Source organism: Pollachius pollachius (assembly GCF_949987615.1).
Source record: "Pollachius pollachius genome assembly, chromosome: 1".
Lineage (NCBI taxonomy): Eukaryota > Metazoa > Chordata > Actinopteri > Gadiformes > Gadidae > Pollachius > Pollachius pollachius.
In genome coordinates, this window is record NC_136934.1 from 20,624,608 (window position 1) to 20,648,848 (window position 24,241).

At 47.8% G+C, this 24,241-nt stretch overlaps 1 protein-coding gene across 1 annotated transcript; it reads left to right on the forward strand.

Annotated features, from left to right (window-relative positions):
• The first annotated feature begins 17 nt into the window (after nucleotides 1-17).
• Nucleotides 18-15,397, forward strand: tbc1d10aa (TBC1 domain family, member 10Aa). The gene is made up of 9 exons (XM_079747881.1): nucleotides 18-715; nucleotides 2,111-2,210; nucleotides 7,076-7,183; nucleotides 7,439-7,545; nucleotides 7,881-7,995; nucleotides 9,300-9,365; nucleotides 10,390-10,579; nucleotides 11,424-11,578; nucleotides 12,347-15,397. The coding sequence occupies exons 1-9, from the start codon at nucleotides 528-530 to the stop codon at nucleotides 13,151-13,153; spliced, it is 1,836 nt and encodes a 611-aa protein (XP_079604007.1). The 5' UTR covers nucleotides 18-527; the 3' UTR covers nucleotides 13,154-15,397.
• Nucleotides 15,398-24,241: the final 8,844 nt, after the last annotated feature.

A 24,241-nucleotide genomic window follows, 5' to 3' on the forward strand; every position in this document is an offset into this window, starting at 1 on the left:
GACAGACCGGAGGAGACGGGAGGGTCGAGAGACCGGAGGAGCACAAAATGTCTAGGAGTCGAGGAGTGGGTGACAACGAAGCAGAATAGCGTTAGATAAGTAAACTATCTTGAAGATGGATATGTGCGCTCTGGTAACATGTTGGGCGATCAAAAGTAAAACGGTTTGACTAGGATTGAACTAAACGAGTACCTTCCCGGTGATATTTGTTGTATCCACACTAAAGCTGCCTACTAGCTAATGTTTGCTGACGTTAGCATCAACGTTAGCAAGTGGTAGCTAGCGAGCCAGCTCAGCCAGTGGGAAAAGTAAAGCTCACCTCTCTGGTACAGTCTGCCATGTCGGTGTTCGCCTAACACTGCATTTCTTATTTTACCGAGCTAACGATAAGCTGTGGCCGCGAACAGGACATGATAGGGCGGCTTCTCGACCCGACATGCTTCCTGAAAAAGAGCTGAAAGTTTGAGCTGTCAAGCTTGTTGACGTAGCTAAGCTACTTAGCGGAGCTAGTTAGCCGAGCGGCTACCATGGCCAGGATAGAGAACGGTCGTCAGTCGATCGATACGAGGAGCATCAGGACGATCAGCAGCAGCCACACGCACATCGACGACGAGAGCTCCTTCGGCTCCGACTCGGAGCTCAACGGCTTCGTCAGCGAGCGGCACACCGACAAGTACGGCTTCATCGGCGGGGCGCAGAAGTACTCCGAGGAGTCGTAAGTAGTTGAACTTATTGAACTTTGTAGACATGGTTTTTAAGTTGGTGTCCGTATGTGTTTTTATGTGCACGCAACGCAAGGCGGTTTGTGGGATAACTAAGGAGACAGATCATAGATTGCATGTGTACAACTTTTCAAACCACTCGTTTTTTCTGTCCCAGCTGTCAACAAACGTCCCCTCGCTGAGGTTGACCTGTATTGTGGTTATTGGCTTGATACGGCCTGGACTAATCAGTTATCCAAAGGAATGTATTCCCTGGCTGCATATGTCTGGTTTGCGTGTGGTCTCCCAAGGGGACAAGTTAAGTGAGTGATGCATGATGAGATGAATTAATGTCATCGCTTTAGATTGGATAAGTCTACGACACAATCCAACGTGGCGAATATTGTGCTGTCCTCAATACGTCGCTTTATACTACAATAACAAAAATCATACTACAGTATACTACAATACTACACAATCATACTACAATAACAAAAAGACTTAAAAATCATGTCAATGTCATTTTATTTGTTATAGCTATTGTAAGCTATTTTCTGTGCTTTTAAACTAAATATGCACAAGCACATTTCAGTGATATTTTCACTCCTTTTTGTTGGACCTAATGGCTACGAAACAGTCCTGAGAATTAAGGGAATCAGAGTTCAGCAAAGGGCTTCCTGGCCTGAGACGTCCTGCTTGACGTAAGGTTTACTGGAGTTTGTGACTTTGCCCTGTGCCACAACCCTGGTGCCCCATTACTAAAGTCCCGTTTCTGGCTAAAAGTTGTGTAGGTTTTCACAGACATGGTGTTTTATTGGACTGTTACGACATTGGGCTGGTGCAATCTACCATGTCCCGACCTGATAGTCTCAAGGCATCCAATGTTCTTGGACAGTGTCTGGCTACCTCCTTTTAAATAAATTGCACTGCCCATGATTTATAGTAGACCTCTCTTTGAAGACTTTCCATACCCTACAATTACAGGCCTGTGTTGATCAGTTAATGACATGGTTGAGCTTCACATCAGGCACACATCAGAATGCAGCCTATCCATGGCTATATTTAATTTTTCTGTTTGAAAATGTCAGATCTTCATGGCTTCTTCTTGGAGCTGAGTGGTACAAGCATTAATTACATCATGGAACAGGCTGAACCACGTGCTCTTTGATGCAAAACTATTTAAATGCTTAATTTATTTAGATTGTTGTCAAATGACATATTTATATATAAGCTTGACCAATTTGTTTCTTAGTTCCTGATACTACTAGATGGCATTTAGCCTATTTCATCAATTTGTTTTCTTTAAATGTATCCTGCTCTCTGAATATTTTAAGTCTGGGCTATTGAATTAGTTTAACAAATTATTCACACTATAACTTATCTCTGCTCCCTACCGCTCCTCTCTGCAGGTCCCAGGACGTGCCTCCAGAAGTGCTCAGGCAGAGAGAGGTGAAATGGCTGGACATGCTTGGCCATTGGGACAAATGGATGGTCAAGCGTCACGACAAGGTCAGAGCAAGGAGATTTGTCCTCCATTTAGCCTGTAGCGCGTTGGTACAAATATTGAATTGCTAATGTATTTCGGTAATTATGTATTTGTTAGTGTCTTGCTGTACGCACGCTAGCAGCACAATACATTTATGCCACTGAGTGTTTTTTTTTTAATACGGTAGCCTTGAGTATTTGCTAGGAAAGCTATCAAACACAATGGCAGCCATGTGTCAATATTCAATTACTCAAATAGGAGGCCTCTGTCTGTATCATACCACTTGGCCTACTCCCTTGCCTAGCTGGTTCTCGCTAATGGCTCCGCAAGTATGCAACTCCTGCCTATTTCCATGAGTCAGCAGCAGGCCGGAACACGATCCATCCCTTTCTCTACAGTCACCCCACGCATCATGTGACAGAGTGACAGTCTGAGAAGCAGGGTGGAGCACAGCTGACAAAGCATAACAGACACTGTTGTGAAGTTCCCTGTCTCGCTCTGGGCACAGCTTGTTGTCATTTGCTCTCACTGTAGTCCCCCGAGTGAACTCGCTGATGCTGTGTAAAGGGAAACAGTCATGAATTGAGTGAGTTTGGAATGGAAGTGATTGACTTGGTAACTGCCTACACACTTTGTTGTCGAGGTGATGGTTGTGTGTCTGGGTTTATTGCTACTGGACACGTACAGTGTGTATACAGCTCTCCTCAGAGGGTTGAGTGCTCTATCAGAAAGACAAACAGCTGTCTAATGGAAATGCAGGGTTGAGGCCTACTGTGTGATTTGCCGGTCTACGCCCACATTGTAAACCCTTTTGCGATATTCCTATTTTGAGGAATTATCTTAAATTGGTATTTAGACAAATTATTAATATTATTATGAGGTGCACCTGAGAAAAATCATAGCATCAATTTGATTTAACTGCATTTTTGAACAACTGGACAGAACAAAGAGAACGTTTATATTTTCCTAATTTGTACTCCTTGTAAAACCTTCAAAAAACTACTTCTGGGAATGTTTAGGAAGTGTATCAACACTGAGCTTTGAAGGTATATTAAAGTGCAGAGTGATTTACTTATTCATTCTATTGTACTAATTAATTGGCTGACCCTCTGCGTGTGCACAGGGGGTTCAACCCTTATTGTTCGGATGACCCTCTCATGTGCAATAGAAGAAACAAGTGAAACAATTTCCAAAGCAGTCCACACAAACCAACAGCCTAAACGCACATATTCAGCATATATATTCAAAACAATTTCAAAAGGTAAGAAGTAATCTTCAAAGAAATGTATCAAAGTAGGGCTTACAGCGTCACACACTGACAGATACATGTATTGTTTTCCTTGCCTTTGGAGCCTATTTTATGAGTGATATATCTCAGAAGGGAGGCAGAATAAGTCATGTTTAGGCGTAAACTGCTAGTTCACTACTCATGAACATCTTTACTCAATCCGAACAGGTGGAATTAGGGATGGACGATATATATATACCGATATTGCAGTATGATCCCATTGTGCAGTAATTCTCTTGTGGAGTGATGCCTCCATTGACTGTGTGGCTTGGTTGCGTTCGATGCAGAGCCTACCTAAAACCGCTATATAACAATCAAGTTTCATTAGCTGGTTTCCCTGTCATCTGTAAGTGTGGGCAGACGGGTCCACCACACGAACACACCCTGTGGAGCAAACCACGTGACTCGTCAGTTCAATGCGACTTTAATCAACCGACCACGCCAGGACGCATTAACTGTCAGGCCCAGATCGTATTTCACATTATGACATTTAGCAGACGCTTTTTTTCAAAGCAACTTACTTATGCATACTTAATCATACACATGTTCACACAATGATGGCGATGTGCACCATGCAAAGCGACCGCCAGCTCGCCTGGAGCAGTAACTGTTAGGTGTCTTGCTCAGGGACACATCGACAATCGGCTAGGAGGAGCCAGGGATCAAACAAGCAGCCTTCCGGTTGTCAACCCGCTCTCCCTCCTGGGCTAAGCAGACCCCCAAGATCAGATGTTGCGCACATTGTGATCTGAAAAGCCAGACCACATTCTGTAGTTGTCCTGCTCTCATTCAGATCCGATTGCGTAGGTGCGACGGAAATCTGGGCACAATGTCGGCGGACTAAAGGTCTTTAAACCAGCGCCCCATGCCTTCATCCAGCCTGCCAGGATTCTTCTCCGTCCCCTCGGCAGGCACTTTGGGAATCATTCAGGTGATCTCTTCTAGTTCAGGTTTTCAAGTTTTCAAGGGCCCAAGGCGGGTTTAATGGTGTGTTCCTGAATCCTCGGACGCCAGCCTTCCGAGTTGCACTTTTTACGTCATTTCCGGTCTTGGAGCATTATAGCGTTCCCGTTTGTCTTTGTGATTGTGTCATGAAATTGGCTAGTCGTTGTTTATTGTAAGCTACATTGGCCTCTTTAGCAAACCAGCCCGAAAACAAACAACACAACTTCACATTGTATTGCACGCACAGCAAGACTGTGCAATGCACAAATTGGTGACCGTAATAAAGTAGCAATGTAATCAAGTGTCTAAAAGCATTTAAAATCGACATTAAAATGACCAATGTGGTACAAATACAAAGAAAATAAATCTCTTCACGGCCGCAGCCATTTTTGTTGAGAGAGTCATCACTGATCTCGGTATACTCTCAGAATTCCAAGAGATGAAGACAAAAAGGTGCGTGCCTCCGAGAAATCCAAGAAAGCTGGGAGATTCTCTCGACTTCCGACTCGGAAGGCCGGCGTCCGAGGATTCAGGAACACACCATAACCTATTCGGTGCTTGCTGCAGGCGTGCTTACCTTTTGTGTGTGTCTCTCCCTCTCTCTCTCTCTCTCTCTCTCTCTCTCTCTCTCTCTCTCTCTCTCTCTCTCTCTCTCTCTCTCTCTCTCTCTCTCTCTCTCTCTCTCTCTCTCTCTCTCTCTCTCTCTCTCTCTCTCTCTCTCTCTCTCTCTCTCTCTAACGTATACTGTAGCCTACTCTCTCGCCCATCACCAATTGATTTAACTTGGAATAGGTACTCTGTAGTACTGACGTAAATTGGTCAGCAGCCTTAAGTACCTAGTGCGGTACCCTAGTGAACCGAACCCTGTGTGATGAACAGTTTACTTTGAGAAGAGATGCAGAAGTCTATGGGTTTTGCGGAAAGATTCAGTAGCTACCAGGGGCTATTTCATATCAGAGTTTGCTCAGATCCTGGCATCACAAAGGAGGGAGAATATATTTGTAGTGACATAGAAGCGCAGGAGGGCTTTTCTGGGGATGAAGAAAACTATAACTTTTTCCAAAGTGATATTGTGGTTGTCCGTCAATCGCAGTAATATAGTTGCTCATGCCCAGAAACAAAATGTATGTTTATATTTGCTAACTGTATAACATGTCAACCCCCCCCGTAGTATCAGACATTCCTGCCAGGTTTCATGATCCACCAATGAATGATTTGAATGAACTTCTAGCTCGGTGTGTGTCTGTACTTTTTACAGCCTGCATAGTCCCCACTGTCATGGTGGAGTAAATGGCAGCCAAGAAGTATTCAATACGCACCCTTGTTCTGCCTTGCATGAGTGCCAAGAAGCCCATCACCTCCTTGGCATCCAGTCCAGACGGCCTTTCTCTGTTTCATGTCTTCCAGTTCAGTTCAAAAATACCCCACACTTCCGATTTCTTTGGCAGTTTATTGCTCCTCCAGCTGAGTAGTTTTTTCAAGTTCAGCCAAAAACTGAAGATCTTATAACACAACTTTGTCTGAAGACCAACCGTGTGTGTGTGTGTGTGTGTGTGTGTGTGTGTGTGTGTGTGTGTGTGTGTGTGTGTGTGTTACACATGCAGATCCATGCTGTGTGCAGGCCAGATTTCTTTGGTATTAATGTTAGCCCAAAAGCAATTTTCAGTCTGCAATTTCTTGCTATACCGACATCTGTGTTTCATTATACAGTTTCTTCTGTTAGCACTCAAATATGTACTTTATATTATTATGTCACTTGTTGCTTCTCTCTGCATTTAAGGCCTCGCTCACACTGCGACCAAAACTGTCCCCAATCACAAGGAATCAAATTCTTTTCATCAGGTTGGATTCTTTGACGTGCAACCTCATCGTCGTATGTAATTCATGCTGCATGATATTGTAGTTTTGTTTTTAGGGTTATTAAATGAACACAATTAGTTGTGAACAAATGTAATGGCATAAGAAATGAAAAAAGAAAAAATTATCAGTTTATAAGATCATCAACCAGTGTGAAAATGTCCCCAGCTGGTCCACCATACTGCTGCACATCCACTTAGAAATGACACCGTTAACGCTGACCTCAGTGGCCTCCCTATTTACTGCCATGCGTGCTGCGGGTGAAGTCCTTGTTATTGGTCTTCACATGTGGGTTGCTTCAGACTGACAAGTTCACACTGGAATCTCATATCAGCCACACAAAACAAACAGCCCAACCACAAAATGGGATCTGAGCAAAACAACTGAAATCAAAGATTTAGGCTTTCAGTGTAAAGGAAGCCTTGGCATTTATTACCGAATGCAACCTAAAACATACTGTAGAAAAATACTGATGATTTTTATATATTCTTCTACAGTATGTTGTCGGTTGTATTGCAATCAGTATTTTTCTACAATATTTCTCTAATGTCAATCTGACAATTGAGAAGGGACAGTATGGGACACTTATGATGGAGAGTCACTTTGAGACTATCCAGACTGCAGCCGCAGAAGCGGTTCTGTTCTCTGTTCAATACCAGCGACACATGACTCTACATATGGCTTTCATTCTCCACATAATCGATGTTGAGCCTTTCCCTGAGTGGGAGGGTTGGTGGCATGAATGCTCACCCTGTGGTGGGGCTGTGTTGTGACCGCTGTCATGGCCCTGGTCTCCAGGTGAGGCTGCGCTGCCAGAAGGGGATTCCCCCCGCGCTGAGGGGCCGCGCCTGGCTCTACCTGTCTGGGGGGAAGGTGAAGAGGGAGCAGAACCAGGGGAAGTTCCAGGTAGGCCCACTCAATCACACCTCCTGCTGTGTTCGTATTGTGTTAAGTTTGTTTCATGCATCTAGGGCTGCAACAATTACTTGTTTTAATTAGTTGAAAATGTTTTATCCATGTATATTTATGACACACAGACTCATACATATATTGAAAGATAGATAGATGGATAAGTATGAACATGGTCTTCCTAAATGCGTAGAAATCCCTAAAATAGCAGCCATTGTGTGAGATGAACACGCTGGGGATGTGTCTGTCCAGGAGCTGGATAGCGAGGCAGGAGACCCCAAGTGGCTGGATGTGATCGAGAAGGACCTCCACCGCCAGTTTCCCTTCCACGAGATGTTTGTGTCGCGCGGAGGCCACGGGTGAGTCCTCGCACAATGGAAGGGATGGCAAATGTCCTGCTGGACATTTCCACTTTCCGACTTGGATCGCTCGCTTCCTTTCTTTGCTCTCTTTCCCTATCGTTTGCCGTCTCTCTCTCTTTGTCTTTGTCTTTCTCCATCCCTTGCTTGCTTCTCTTACCTTTCTCACACTCCCTCCCTTTCATCCTCTCTCACGATCATTCTCTCTCTCTCTCCCCCTCCCCCTCTCTTACCTCCCTCTCTTTCATCCTCTCTCTCCCTCACCTCCCTCTCTTTCAACCACCCGTCTCTTTCTTACTGTGTGTGTGTGTTTGTGTGTGTGTGTGTGTGTGTAGGCAGCAGGACCTGTTCCGTGTCCTGAAGGCCTACACGCTGTACCGGCCGGAGGAGGGCTACTGCCAGGCCCAGGCCCCCATCGCCGCCGTGCTCCTCATGAACATGCCTGCCGAGGTGAGCAGTTGGATGACTGTACAAACACCGCGCCTCTCTTTATTAGGCCCTGTCTCTGTGATCTGTGTAAACACACCGCCCATATGGGCTCCTGGGCTATTTTTAGGCTAGGTTCTAAACACTGTCCCAGGCCACAGCGCAACTCCATCAAGGCCCCGGTTAAGGCCTTTGGTAGAGAGGCCATGATGCGCCGTGTGTGAAGGGAGGACATTTTAGAGTCTTTGTTCGGCGATGGACATGAAGCCTACGCGTTGTTCTTGTCAAACATGGCCGCCGCAGAGCTGCTGCTCCTCGAAGTGAAGGAAGCTTTCGGGATCGGTTGTATGCCGTTTACGACCCTGGCCTTCTGCGGAAGGGTCGTGGACGTGTTGGTACAGGCGTCAAGCTCGCACACGACCCCAACAACAACCACAGGAGGGTGGGAAATAGGAACCGCATGAGTGACATCGTAAATCCTCCAATCACATCCATGATTTCGACAAACAGTTCACACACTCTGTGGGGAGCAGCAAAAGTGCGAAGGCATGCAGCAAGTGAGGAATGGTGTTGTGAGGGCTTGAGGGCTGTGATGACCTTGTTTCTGGACCGATGAGGATTCAGTAGGATGCATTTGAGTTTAAGACTAACTTAATTAATCATGGATGGGAAATGAGTGTGATTGTAGAGAGTACACTTAGGACAAAATAGGATTTTAAAAAGCTACATATCTTTTGATTAAGAATAAAAAAGACCAAGTATTCCAAGATATAACGCTGGAATATGCATAGAAATACACTGTAAATGCTCGCGTTACTCACATGCGGATGTGTAAAAAGGTTTCTACACTTGTAAAAACACTAAACGACCGCAAATACCTTGGAATTGGTCCGTCATGTCTGCAGAAGGTTCAATTGTATGTTCCTTTTTCATTTCCTGTTTCACTTCTTATTCTTTACATTTCCATTACATTTAGGGCATTCAGCCAACGGTTTTATCCAAAGTGACTTACAATAAGTACATTTGTCAGAAGAAGGAGAAACAGCGATATTGCTGTCTGTACATCCAGAATGTTCATAGAACATCCAGACTTTTATAAGAGCCAAGCACTTAAAATTGCTAGGTTAACCCATATCCCGTCTACAACAAAGATAGCTAGGATAATGATGCTACGTACTATTTTTAAATGTTTTCCTTTCTAACTCTTTTCTGTGCTCTATTATTTTGTGCATTGTAATCTAACGTGTGACTCACAGCCTCCCGTGTTCAGCGCTGTCTCGATGTTGCAACTGTGCGTTCCCTGACATCATGGCTATTTGTTTCCACAGGACGCCTTCTGGGTGCTGGTCCAGATCTGTGAGAAGTATCTCCCTGGCTACTACAGCCCCGGCCTGGTAAGCTCAGAGCCCCTTGCTGCTGGACTCACGAGGCAGGGCCCCGTGTTCTCAGATCTCAGATCCTACTCCACTAATAAGTTCCTTATTTGCCACCAAGTGCGAGCGAACCCGCCCTGGGCTTTCGTACCTTGAGTACAGGGATTTGATGTGAAAATGTACGGAAGGAATTCTGTGGCTTTGACTCACGAGGTGAAATTGGCTGGCTACGAGCAGAAGTACTTTTCTCGTAGCCCGGGGTGTAATGCAGCATTATCCCAGTGGTTGAGCCACGTCAGAGATGACTTGACCAGTAAGATGAGTTCTGCAAGTTGGCTCCTGCCTGGTGTAGAGGCCGACCACAGCGCTGCTTCCCAGGCCCGCTTCCTCTGCATGGCACATGCATCAAAGGAACAAAATGTTGAACACAATGCTCTCAATGTGTTACTGAGATAATGAGACGTTTAAATATATCATTGTTCAATGTAAGGCCAAGAATAAAATGTGTGCCGCTGAATGCTTAAACAGAGTATTCTAAATGGTATTCAGAGTGTGTTTGACTTGTGTGAGTTGATGTGTGTATGAAATTTCTAACAAAATGTGATAAGCTCAGGACCAAATTATAGTGGGAAGGAGGTTTAATCCTCGAGACTGGCCTGTAAGACCAGCTGTGTTTGAGCCCAGTGAATGCCTTGTATGAGAGTTGAATCACGGTATATTATTAAAACGTGATGGTTGCCAGCTCGGCCATAAAACTTTCACCGCTGTCATGGAAGTTCTGTTAAACCAACAACCATAACAAACTGTTTAAGAATAGTGTTTGTTAATCTTGTTTTTTTCATAACTATTTTAGTTCAACTTTCTATAGGACTGATCACGTGTCAGAATAGTGTTTGTTAATCCTTTTTCCATAATGATTTTTAGTTCAATATTGTACAGAACTGATCAGCTGTCAGAATAGTATTTGTTAATCCCTTTGTAATAAAGTGTTTTAGTTCAGGTGTTAGAGCTGCGTGCTGATCATTCGGGTGCTCTGGGCCTACAGGAAGCCATCCAGCTGGACGGTGAGATCCTGTACGCCCTGCTGCGCCGCGTCTGTCCGCTGGCCTACCGCCACCTGGAGAAGCACAAGATGGACCCCATCCTCTACATGACGGAGTGGTTCATGTGCGCCTTCTCCAGAACGCTGCCCTGGGCCTCGGTGCTGCGCGTCTGGGACATGTTCCTCTGTGACGGTACACACACACTACAGCAGCACTCTACGCCGTGTGTGTGTGTGTGTCTGTGTGTGTGTGTGTCTGAGACAGACAGAGCTGCAGTTTTAATCTGCAGCATATGTTCTTTTCATTAGCTAGGTCTAGAGTACTTTTTCCTTCCTAATTAAAGGGTAATTCCGGTGTAAAATGGATTTGGGATATGTTTTGTATGATAACGAGTTGAAACGTTCGTTTTGGAGCACAAAAAACGTATATAGACGCTTTCTTCAGTTGGCTGTTTTTAGCCGATTCTATCAAAACGCTATAAACTTGGAACGATGGGGGCACTGGTTATGGTAAAAACTAAATCGCTATTTTAAACCACTTAAAAGGCTAAAAGTAGCCCGACACTTCTTTGGTAGTATAATAAGGGTCTTAACATTTAAAACAAGGCATTGAGAACTTTGTAAGTGTACAGATTGTTTATTAAAAAGGACATTTTATACACACAATGCCATCAGTAGATCACCCGTCGACGCCATTTTGTTTTTAAGACTCGATAGGTAGATTGACGAACACAGAGATTGTGACATCCGTCAGCAACACGTAAGCTCTGTGTTCGCCAATCTACTTATCGAGTCTTAAAAACAAAATGGCATCAACGGTTGAGCCAACTTAAGAAAGAGTCTATATGCGGTTTTTGTGCTCCAAAACGAACGTTTCAACTCGTTATCATACAAAACATATCCCAGATCCATTTTACACCGGAATCACCCTTTAAATTGTATACTTCACTGACACAAGCTAACTATGTATTAAGTGTGGTATTTTCCACCTATCCAAACTTTGAAGACATCTATCTTTCTCTCTCTCTCCATCCCAGGGGTGAAGATCATATTCAGAGTGGGCCTGGTGCTGCTGAAGTGCATGCTGGGAAGCCGTGAGAAGCTGAAGGCTTGCCAGGGCCAGTACGAGACCATGGAGCTGCTGCGAGCCCTGGAGCCCCGCTACATGCAGGAGGGCTTCCTGGCCCGGGAGGTAGGGCCCCCCCCCAACACAACCCCTCTCCTTCACACACCACCGCTGGTTAAGGGATCTGAACCATGGGTAAAAAAAAAAGATCAACTTCGAAGACATTCCAGGGAACCTCTGTGTAAAGCAGAGGGCCAATCAGAGGACAGATTAACGAGGTGCACTGCACTCGGAGCAGCTCAGCACTCGGCAGCGGGCAGGGGCCCGGCGGTTCATAGCTAACGATTTAATGGAGCGCTCGTGAGGGAGAAGAATGGTCGCTCAGAGAGGCAGCGGAGGGAAGAGTCAGCGAGAGACGAGCTGAAGTCCTCCAGAGGCTCCGAGTGTGGGCCGCCCAGCGTCTGCTTCCTGGTCTGTGTCCAGGCAGACAATGGCCTCTCTCATCGCCGCCTCCCTCTTCCAGACCACGGCTGGCCACACATTCACATTTGCCCCCGGGGCCTTTTGGCATTTTCTTACAGTGGGGATCGGGAGTAGAACTGTGAATGATGAGACACACAAGCTTAGAAGGCACAGAGCCCCCCCCCCGCCCTAGTGCGAGTCTAATTCGATTGGTTGGTGTGTTGGATGTCTTGGGGTTAGTAGTGTTCACCAGGAATCCTAGTCTAGTGGGTGTGGGTGTTTGACTCCCTGCCTAAAGGTAGGCAGCCTAGAGATGGAGGCCTGACCCCCTCCCTGCTCCTATCCACCTTGGTCTCAATTCAGTGTGTCGCTGTGGATTAACTAGTAAGTAAAGTGTGTGTGTGTGTGTGTGTGTGTGTGTGTGTCCCTCAGATCGTGGAGGTCCCCGTGTCGGCGCGGGACATCGAGCGGGAGCACCACTCTCAGCTGAAGCGTTGGAAGAAGAACCGCGGCGAGCTGAACTTCAAGTCCCCGCCCCGGATGCACGGCGCCCGCGTCATCATGTTGGCGGAGCCGCCGCGGCGCCAGGACCTGCAGCAGAACCCCACCATCGTGGTGCCGGTGCCCCCGCCCACGCCCCAGATGAAGAAGGCCTCCAAAAGCAGGGAGGACCGGAGCAGCATGAAGAAGAAGAAGAGCAGCCGCAAGTCCTCCCAGACCCCGGAGCCCATCCCCAACCCGTACCCCATCATTGAGGAGCCCACCCCCCGAGCCCAGCCTCTGCTCTTTACCGAGACACACCCACCCTCCCAGCCCCTCCCCTCCCAGCCTCTCCACTCCCAGTCTGTCCTGACCGAGCCCCTCCTCTCTCAGCCCCTCCCCTCCCAGACACTCCTCACCCAGCCCCTCCCAACCCAGCCCCTCCCCTCCCAGTCACTCCCCATCCAGCAACTTCCAACCCAGCCCCTGCCCTCCCAGCCCCTCCTCACCGAGCCCCTCACAACCCAGCCCCTCCCCTCCCAGCCCCTCCCCACTCTGCCCCTCCAATCCCAGCCCCTCCCCCTAGCCCAGCCGGAGCCCCCGCTCCCCCCAACAGCAGAACCGTTGCCCACGCCTGGGCCTGACCCGGCCCAGCAGCAGCAGACACCCCCAATAGAACCCCCGCTCACTGCCAAAGAGTCCCTCCTCCAGAGGTCCACCCACAGCCTGAGCAGCACGGAGCAGGACACCTACCTGTAGCGCCCTCTACGGCCCCAACGGGGAACCAGCATCCTTCCCTTTTCTAACACCCGCACCAGCACAGGGGCGACAGCACAGTCGCCAAACGTTACCGCAGCCGACTCCACTACGTGCGTTTATGAATGGGAGGTAATAATTTTTATTTTTAATCACGCTTGCTCGATGACGACACCACATTGTTTGTACCCAATGTTGTGTCTCATACCTACATTAAGCAGCTTATGCTATAGTGTCAAAGAATCGATATCCATGTGGTCATAGCTCCCCTAGTCAATATGGTCTTGTTACCTCTAATCATTTCCTTTTTCTTTTTAATGTGCGAATCTAAGCGATTTGTATGCAAGGCCGTCATCAGCGCATTTCAGTCTCAGGGGAGGTTGATGAAAGCTCCCCATACAGTCTGATCTTTCTGCTACACATTTATGGTCACAATCCATGCTGTCGAGTTCAATCAGACACTGGTGATGTCATCTTCTGTTACAAGCTTGTTGAACATTTCCTCCTGTAATCACCAGAGGGCAGTCTTGGGTTTTACTGTTTCAATGCTGAGCACACAATTCAAAACAAACGTTTGTTCTTATAGTATTTTTCTTCAAATGTTACAAAATGTTACTGTCGATTAAATCACATGTATACTTTGGTTTCAGGACATTGAAATGAAGCTAACCCTTTATTATAGCTCAAACAGCAAGCTCACTCTGAGGTGTTTTGTAACCTGCCGGATTGCGTTGTGTGTTGTTTTACTTTGACCCATATTTATTTGACACAACAGTAAACTTAAGACATCCGTCGGGCTTCCAGGGGCGTTGGGAGGTTTGTAAACGGGCGAAGTGTCTCGGCCATTCTTATCGAGTTTCATCAGGTGAGCAGAACGGCCAAGGAATCTAACCTTGAGCAAGGCACTACACACCAGCACTATGTCATTATAGCCCTGATCCACCAACATTCCTCACTGTTCCACACATTCCGGCCTTCCCGAGGGCTAATCACTTTTTTTCAAATCTGCGTTATGTATCCATATATATCTGTGCATGTAATTCCTGTAATGTCTGGGCAGGTCGGCCCCACCAACACCACCGCCCCTCCTTGTCCTTCTCACACCTCCAGTTGGACCCGTTCTTCTGGGGTGGGGGGGGGGGGGTCATGTTTGTTCGTTCTTTCTAAACGCTAGAAATCCCAAAGCAAATGGAGTCACTGTCACTTTTAGATGATTCACTACCAGTACCTGTGAGCAGCACAGGAAAGGGAATACTATTAGTTTTTATTTAGTGGGGAGGGGAACTGTTGCCGCTCTTGTTGGAGAGAATTGCACTCGTTTGTCTGGGAGTCGAGGAGCCCAGTTGGGAAGATCCATTATCACGGTCATGATGGACGGTCTCTGATGGGAGGATCCATTATCACGGTCATGATGGACAGTCTCTGATGGGAGGATCCATTATCACAACCATGATGGACGGTCTCTGATGGGAGGATCCATTATCACGGTCATGATGAACAGTCTCTTTGATGGGAGGATCCATTATCACAGCCATGATGGACGGTCTCTGATGGGAGGATCCATTATCACGGTCATGATGAACAGTCTCTTTGATGGGAAGGATCCATTATCACGGTCGAGAGGGACAGTCTCTGATGGGAGGATCCATTATCACGGTCGAGAGGGACAGTCTCTGATGGGAGGATCCATTATCACGGACGTTCTCTGATGGGAGGTTCCATTATCACGGTCGAGACGGACAGTTGACACAATCAATAATTGGGTGAACAAAGTTACTGATCTCTCCTTGTTAAGATTCAGATTTAGTCGTTATTTTTACAAGCACCCGAGTGGCTGCAGATGTAATCCTGAGTCATTCCACTCTGTCTCCCCAGGTAACCTACATTAAGCAATACGTTCTGAATGTTTAACAGAAGGACTAGAGAGATTTAGCCCTCCACGTTGTCTGCTTCTTTTGTTTTGTTTCGCCAATATATTTGTTTAATTTAATTGTCTGTGTAGATATTAAAAATTCGTTTTTTTGCCATTATGATATTCTGACCATCACTCGCATCAAGGGAAGCATTTATAAGTGATTTTAATGAACTTATTTTGGGACTATCGGGACATTTTGGTATTAACTTAGTGCCATTTTTTGTACTCTTGGGAGACTGGTTATTTCTTTGCCATTTGCAGCTAACAGAGTAGGCTTAACATGATAAATAAAAGCTGTTCACTATTTGGATTTTACAATTAAAGTTTTGTCTAAAATATGAGGTGTTTCTTCTATTTACTTCAGCCTATCCTTGTGTTACAGCTAATGTTATAAGACTTAAAAATGACTACATTTGTTTCAGAGCTCAGTGAGTCTTGAGATACTTTGTTATGCAGTAGCAATATTTACTCAGCAGGTGGCGAAAGAGGGTCATTCCTAACACTTAAACCAGGCCTTTACGAGGCTAAAGTTTGACCTCTTCTTCACATAGAGTGGTCGTTCCTCACTATGAGCTCATCTCTCCGGAGGTAACGTGTAGCTCCCTGAAGCCAACTGGACTAACAACAGTTTACCATGGTCCTCTTAATTTGGTGTCAAATGCTACCGCCCACCACCATTAGCTCTCAGATAATTGGACTGGAACCAACATTGTGCCTCAGGTGTCGTAATTTCCCCGTCAAGAGGAAATTACTAGCCGTGTGAACGTGAATAAGCCTAGTAGCTCATCTGGATCGTAAAGCTGTAGGCCGTGTCCAGGGTCAGTCCGGCCCGAGGCATGCGTCGCAGTAGGCAATTGTAAAAGTACTAATTAGGGGATTTAGATCAAGAGATCGCAGAGAAGCTTCTTCATCCATAAGGATCATTTCATTATAGACTTGTCATTTAGGTTAACCTTATGTAGAATGTATGCGAGTGAATAGGCCATCTGTTTAGGCTACAACATTGGAGGCGGTGCATGACTGATGTGGAATATTATATGTGTACTTACTTTCATTATGCAATCACACACACACACACACACACACACACACACACACACACACACACACACACACACACACACATGTGCTTGTGGACATTCTTCCTTGTTCAGAAGTACCTCAGAAGTTTAATAGGTAGTGTGATGTACTGGTGTTGGTATTGTCGCCCACGTACACTCATTGCATAGTACCACCTACCTCGAGGCACTGTGACCACAGCAGTAGGTAAATAGGTAGTGTGATGCACTGGTGGCTATGTGGACGCCCGAATGCAGGCCCGCAACAGTTAACTGAGCGGCTCCCTGTGGAATTCATGCACCGTCACGCTTTCCCCTCTGGGCCCAGCGGACACCTGCTCCCCTTTCAGGGCAACCGGGGCATTTACATCTCAAAGGGGGACGACCAAGAAGGCCTCCTCTGTGCTCTCGTCCCGGCTCCCAGAAATGATCTGATTTATCTCGCCCGTCAACGGAAATATGGGAGCTTTTAAAAAAGGAAAAGGAGCACGTCGTTCTCCCCCAGCACCACCAGCACCTCCTCCACCTCCCTGGTGCACTGGGCACTGGGGAGGCGAGGGATGTCAAAGAGCGACTTGTGATCCCCGTCGTGTGATCAGCAACCCGGGCTGGTGCCCTCGCTGAGGTGGTGGTGATGGTGGTTTCAGTGGTAGGGATGGTGGTGGTGGTGTTGATGGTGATGGTGTTGGTGGTGGTTTCAGTGGTAGGGATGGTGGTGGTGGTGTTGATGGTGATGGTGGTGGTGGGTTGGTGTCGGCCAGAGCATAATCAGTGTGTGTGCGTGTGTGCGTGTGGCGCACACACACACACACTAGCACGTACGCACGTGCACACACACACACACACACGCAGGCGCGCGTACACATGCAGGTACACACACACACACACACACGCACACACACACACACACACACACACACACAGGCACAGGCACACACACACACACACACACACACACGCAGGCACACAGAAACACACAGTTATACCGTAACAGCATGTTAAGGTATAAAGGTATCCCAGTGAGTATCTAATCCAAAAGGTCTGACAATGCGTGAGGGAGGAGGACAAGGGGATGAAAGGGTTATTCACTGCTGCGAGTGAAGACATGAGTCTCCGTGATCCTGGGCCAAAGCAAGCGTGGAAAATTCAATTATCCCAGAGTTTCTCTGTGAAACACGGAGCACTCCTCTTCAAATGTTTAACAAAAATCCATCATACGCTATGTTTTGTTATCTCTTATCTTGGCGTCATGATGAATAGTTTTCGTTCTTAAATGCAGAATTAATACATCTATGTTATACTTTTAATATATATTTCAACACCTTGGCACGGTCCATTCTCTGGCCCATTAAAGTCGCTCTTGAGAAGAATAAGGTAGCGCTGTCTTTCTAAACAAAGTTTCGTAAGTGGACTCTGATAGATGGTTACATCAACTGTATTCCAAACAGACTTGCATTAGGGCTCCTAATGTGTTCAGGCCTGAGTTTGACCACTGGCTATTTTCCCTTATGATTATCCGGCTTTTGTGAGCATTTCTTTGGCTTTTATTCAGTTTGTATCCTGTAGTGGCCATACTTGGTGAGTGAGGAAATGTAACTATCAATAACAATAGTTCACTGGAATACAGTTCCCAGGTACTTATAACTTTTTAGATCTCCATCCAGTGACTCCAAGGAGGGAAATCCAGTTCTTGCAGAGAAAAACAAAAAAGTATTCTCATTGAATAATTCGGGCTTCTAGAAACAGCCGGTTGATGTCCTCTGAAACGGCAGCAAGACTCTCCAGCTTCTTCTATCAGGTAAGATCTGGGCAAGCAGGTTAAAAGCCCAGAGTGTGTGAGGTTGTAAATAATTGAAGTCAGTCGCCTGCTCGGGGCTAGGCCTAGTGGACTTGTCACCCTGAAGAGGTTGTGGGTGTTTGGGTGTTTTTGGGGGGGGGGGGGGGGGGGGGGGGTTACTCTGCACACCTGCGGCCTCTTCAAGGCTGTTGTCTGGGCTTAAGCTGTCTCAGCAAATCTCTGACAGTGGGGTTGCCCCTCCTATCCTCCGTCCCTCCCCTTCCTGACCTCTGAACCCCGCTACATCCCCCGGGTTGAGCGCTGCTTGGAGGCTGAGCGTGATTGTAGCTGCAGAGTCTTGTCAGGTGACTGAAGCGTGAGGCGCGCGCCGCATTCCCAACCCTCCTCCTCGAGCACCGCTGCTCCCCGCTCCCTGCAGGTGAACTCAAGGCCGGAGTTCCATCAGCTCATCTGTTGGCTTGAATCACGGTTCTGTTGGAGCCCTCGACGTTTACTGCCCTTACAACAACAAGAGAGAGGCCAGTGACGACGGCTGTATCTCCCTAATCACCGGCTGCGAATGATCCCAGCTGGCCTGCCGCCCTCCTGATCCCCTCTTCTCAAGGGCTTATCCCGTCCTGCGGCCCCCTCCCCTGCTCAGGCCTGTGTGTTCCGCTGATGATCAGTAACCAAAAGGCCTGTGTAGAGATCCAGCCGCTAAATACCTCTCTCAGGGGTGTCTACCTGCCTGTGTGTGTGTGTGGAGTCTGTGCTATTGTTTGTGTGTGTGTGTGTGTGTGTGTGTGTGTGTGTGTGTGTGTGTGTGTGAGAGAGTTGGTGCTATTGTTTTTGTAAGTGTCTATTTGTGCTATTTTTGTGTGTGTGTGTGTGTGTGTGTGTTGGGGGGGGGGGGGGGGGGGGGGGGGGAGTTTGTTATATTGTTTGTGTGTGCTTTTGTGTGCGTGTGTGTGGTGATCACGGAGAGCTCCTGGCTGGTAGGTGATGAAGTTACAGACACAGATGGTGGGCATCAGCAGGCAACAGGCGGGCCGGGGGCAGATTAGCAGCAGCCTGTGTCTGGCCAGGCCAGCCCAGGCCCACTCCACCCGGGTCCCAGAGGGAGGGCCTGTCTGTAACCCTACTCGCCCTGGCCAGCCTGTTGTGTTGACGGAGGCAGACCACAGGCTTATCTCGTCTCAGGCCCCCAATCAGTGGGACTGGGGGGGCTCAGGGTGCTCCCACTGAGTCAGGGTGGGGTAGGTGGGGGTTGGGGAGGGCTGGGTTAAGTCCAGTTGACTCGTGGTGGGACCGAATTTGGATGGATAACATAGCGTATACCGTCACTCTTATTGGCCTAGGGCACCAATTCCGCAATCAGTGGAGACGTGTTTCACGGCTGCAGCCTCATTGTCACGCCGTCAGACGCCTCCTTTTGTTTTGTCTATCTGCGCAAGCCAATGTTTACCACTGGCTTGGGCCTGGGCTGGGTCGGGCTTCCCCTGTCGGCTGTCTTGCATGTCGGCTCCACTCGGATACGTTTGTAGTTTTGTCTTCTCTTTGTGGGCAGAAAACATGTTGGGCGACCAGCGCATTCTGCCTTTCATATCCGTGTGTGCAGCATGCAGGAAGCAGAGTTCAAGCTGTCCAGGTCCTAGGTCAACCAGATGCATTATGGGAGACACAGGGGGTGAGAGGATTCGGGAGAGACCCCGGGAGGCTGGCAGGGGGTTGGTATTGGGTCCTGTTTATTTTATAAACACAAGCAGCAGATTAGTATCGGTGCCAGACCCCCCCCTCCACCTCCACTAGCACCGTCACCAGCACCACCCCATCCCCGGCCATATGGGGAGGATGGCGTCCGCGTTGGAAACCTTTTCGCTAACTTTTTTGTCCCAAACTAGGGCCTTCTTCTGTTGTCGGGCTCTCCATTCACCACCGGCTCATTATGGGATGCCTCCTCACTTAAACCAACAGATTGCCCACGACTTTAGGAATAAGACGCGAACAAACCATAAGATGTCTCGGACCCTGATCCCATGTTGGCACGCGAAGCCCCTGCCACTGGGAGGTCAAAACAGGAAGCCCCTCCCCTCCCCCCCCCCCTCCCCCCCCCCTCCCCCCCCCCACCCCCCCCCCCCCCTCCCCCCACCAACCCCACCCCCCAGCACCAGGCTGATGAGTCCTGCTTCAAGATGTTCATCTGTGGCTCATCTCCTGGAGACCAGCCAGCTCTTTCCTGCCATTGTTTTACTAGTGACTGTTTTTTCTGTGCGTGTGTGTGTGTGAGACACGATGGCAGTAAAGCACCTTTGATGACCCATCTGTCAGCGGCCGCTCCCTGGACTCATGTGTTGCTCTCCTCACAGACTGAGGAACTGCACACGTACTGGTCCCAGGGTGGGGTAAGGAGCTGTCATTGAAGCCCCCAAAACACTCTTTTATATGCCACACATACGCAATACATGTTGTTCATGTGCAACGTGTGAATGCAAACCAACCATAGTCCTGCACAGTTCATTTCACCGCTGAGGAGTCAGCATGCTGATATATTTCAACGTTAATGCTGGCCGGCTCCGAGGAGAGACAGAAATGCTGTTTGACGGATTAACAGTCGAGCTGCGTCAGCGAACGGGGGGGACAGCCGTGGAAGCCCCCCGCTGGGGGAGTATGTGCAGATAATGTTCTGTCAAGAGTCCAGGGTTACATGCAATTATCCCACCTTGAGAAATGTAGGTTTTGTACACGGAAACTGATTTCCAGTGGCAGATGATGAAAGCGTGGTAACAATGATTTAAGGCGTATCATCAAGCCCAATATATGTCCCTTTCCGAACCAAATTCATATCAGCGGAGGCTATAGTTGGGCGAGTATTATTTTTGTAGATTAGGGAGCTAAAACGCAACAAGAAAAACTATGGCTCTTTATGATTCAGCTGTAGGTAGGAAGGTTTAAAGCATAGTCAACAGTCTCTATCCAGCCTCTGTTTTCTGACTTTTTTTCTGAAAGTTTAATATACAATTATGTTTAAAATACAATTGTTATCGTTGATTACCTTATAAAATTGGTTGATTACCTGCACAGCATGTAATCAAAAATTTTATAAGGTACGGTTTGCCTTGTTTTGAGGTAAAATGGTTTACCTTTCACACAATTTCATTAACTTAATTGATTGGCCAACAAAGATTTAAAGCTATGGGGGAAAATAACGTTGTATTCTATTCTATTGTATTCTATTTTGTTCTCTCTGTTCTATTTTATTCCATGTACTGCTATAGTGTCGTTAAGTGCAGGGATGGGATCTATGGCAAGGGGGGAACATAGGGAAGTGCACCAGAGGATGTGTTGATTCACCTCCAGGCCGTCGTCATGGTTACCAGAGGACGATACAGATCGACTACAAGTGATAATAAAATAAAAACACTGATGCTTTTGATGTGCAGCAAATCCTCCTCCTTCTTCTTCTCCTGCTATTTATATGTGGACCACGTCCTCTTGAAAACTTTAAGAACACCAGGACGTCCTTGAACGCCGGGGAGGGGGAGAGAGAAAAAAACCTGACCACTGCAAAGCCAGTTTCCCATGGTGACAGAGCGGCAGCCAGTCAGCGTCTCACTGGCAGTGTACAGTGAGAGCCAAGCTGCTAGCTCATATATCACCACAGAGGGTGTTATGTCTGCAGGACCGGGAAGACCCAGGCGTGTGTGTGTGTGTGTGTGTGTGTGTGGGGGGGGGGGGGTTGGGGTAACACAGAGTTACCCACCAGGCTTGTAGACCCATTGGTAGAAAGAACGATTGTTCCTGAATGTGCGTCCATAAAGTTGTGGTTTAAGTTGGATTACCACTCTCAGGCCTCACGGTTGTTGATGAGGTGCCGTAATACCTACTCGCTCAGACGCCGCCTCGCTGGGGGTTTAAAGGCCCTGCAGAGGGGTTCAGTCGAAGGACGCCTTTAAACTCCTAATCCTCAATTCATGCACGGGGCTGACCCGTTGGGGATGAAAGATTATATCGAACAAAGATAACACAAGCGTGATATGGGGTGCAGGCAGAGGAAGTTAAGGTTCAGGAACGAGTGAAGATTGTCCAAATGGGGACCCTTACACCTAGGAAAGGAACAAACCGCCTTTGCTCTGCTCGAGTTGAGTTGTGGCCGTTGCATCCTTGCAACGTTATAGGCTCACATCTGGAGTTTGATCTCGAGGTTGTGCTCATGAGTCTTTGCTCATCTAGGACTCCTAGGCTTCATTAATCTGCTGACATGGTCCTGATTGCCTGTGCACTGTTGTTCCTGGGACTCGAGCACAGTCTGGCGTACTGCCCAAGTGCCATTGGGCCTGGGAGCGAAGTTCATCTGAAATTTTGTTAACACTTTATAATAAGGTGCCATAATAAATGGCAACTAGTCATTACCTAACCCTTTTTTAATATTTTTTAATTGTTACTAAAATATCTATTTGGCACAAGTTAGTTTTTTCATCATTAATTAAATATTAGTTGTTTGCATAACCCTAACCCAACCCTTACACACGACCCTAACCCTAAACCTAACCCTAACACACGACCCTAACCCTAACCCTAACCAGCGACGCTCTGTGGCCAGTGAAAAAAGACTATTAACTTGTGCCAAATAGATATTTTAGTAACAATTAACTAATATTAACAAAGGGTTAGGTAATGACTAGTTTGCTATTTATTATGGCACCTTATTATAAAGTGTTACCGAAGCTTTAAGTTCTTAAGTGTTTGAGTTCATGATGAACTTAAAGTTAAGTAAAATTCAACTTTAAATTGAATTCATCTTTTTAAGGAGGGGGTTTGGAATGAGGAAGTTGCTGTTAGACATGCATGATGGGGAAGGGGGGGGGGGGGGGGGGGGGGGGGGGGGGTGAACTATGACTGAATACTGTAAATCATGACTTGGGGAGCATGCGGGCGTTGAGGTGGGGGGTGGGAGCCCCTGGGAAAGCTGGTCCTAGCTGGGATGGCGTGCATGCAACGGGCCACGGAGGTCAGTGCGGAGGGGAGACGGAGAGAGAGCGACAGCGGCTGCCGGCGATAGCAGCAGGAAAGATAATAAAGCAGAAGGTGTTTCCTGTGAGCGCTCCCTCAGGAACCGTTCTCACCGCTTTCCCCGCCAGATACATACAGTACACAACCACACGACAGCCATCTTGAAACAATCCCCCCTCCACCACCACCACCATCACCCCGCCTTCACCACCACCTCCACCACCATCACCACCACCTCCACCATCATCACCACCTCCACCACCTCCACCTCCTCGCCAGTACCACCACCACCCTGCCCGAGATCGCGAAACAACTAAAAGCGAGCTGTCAACCAGAGTTCCTCAGGCGAGGCGCCTGAGGCCGCTCAGCTGTTCATCCCACCCTCCGTTGCACTGCAACCCGCTCATTAGCGTGAGCAGTGGGCTCCAGAACCACAGCGTTTACGGGTTCTCATGGCTGTGTTGTATTGTTGCGGGCTTCCCTTCAGCTCGGCCAAGGGAAACAGAGGTTGAGGCAAAGCAAACAAAGCACACACCGAGCCCGAGTTATGAGCCGTGACCCTTTAACCTTCCCGCTAATTACCCCGCAGGTGATTGTTCTGATGTTCCGCCTCCATTGTTGCGTCGGGGGGGGGATGGGGGGCCACATATGGCGATCAGCTTGGGCCGCCCCAGATGCCACACAGGTGCTCTCAATTTCATCACAAATTAAACGATCGCTCGTGCAGCCTTTGAAAGCCTCCCCACACACACACACACACACACACAGACACACAGGCACGCATGCACACATAAACACACACACACACACACACACACACACTCACACACACACACACACACACACAGACACACAGGCACGCATGCACACATAAACACACACACACACACACACACACACACACACATACACATACCAATACACATACACGTACACATGTGCACAGACACACACACACACACACATCCACACACACACACACACACACAAACACACGCACACAACCATACCAATACACATGAGCACACACACACACGCATTTAACTCAGCTGTAGCAGCACTAGGTGCGGTAAGCCACTATAGAGAGCTTTTGTTTGGCCGAGGCAGTGTTGGCAAGCTGTTGGTTCCATCTGAGAGCCTCCAGGAGCCACCGCAGGGGCCAACTGAATCCCTGATCACAGGCCCGCCGCCACAGACAGGAGGAGAGGCTGTGTTAACAAAGGCTCACACACCACAGACACGCTAACTAGTGGTGGCACCGCCATTCTGCATGGATGACACCTGGTGGAAAACATATGGGCACACTGGAGAGAGAGAGAGAGGGGGAGGGA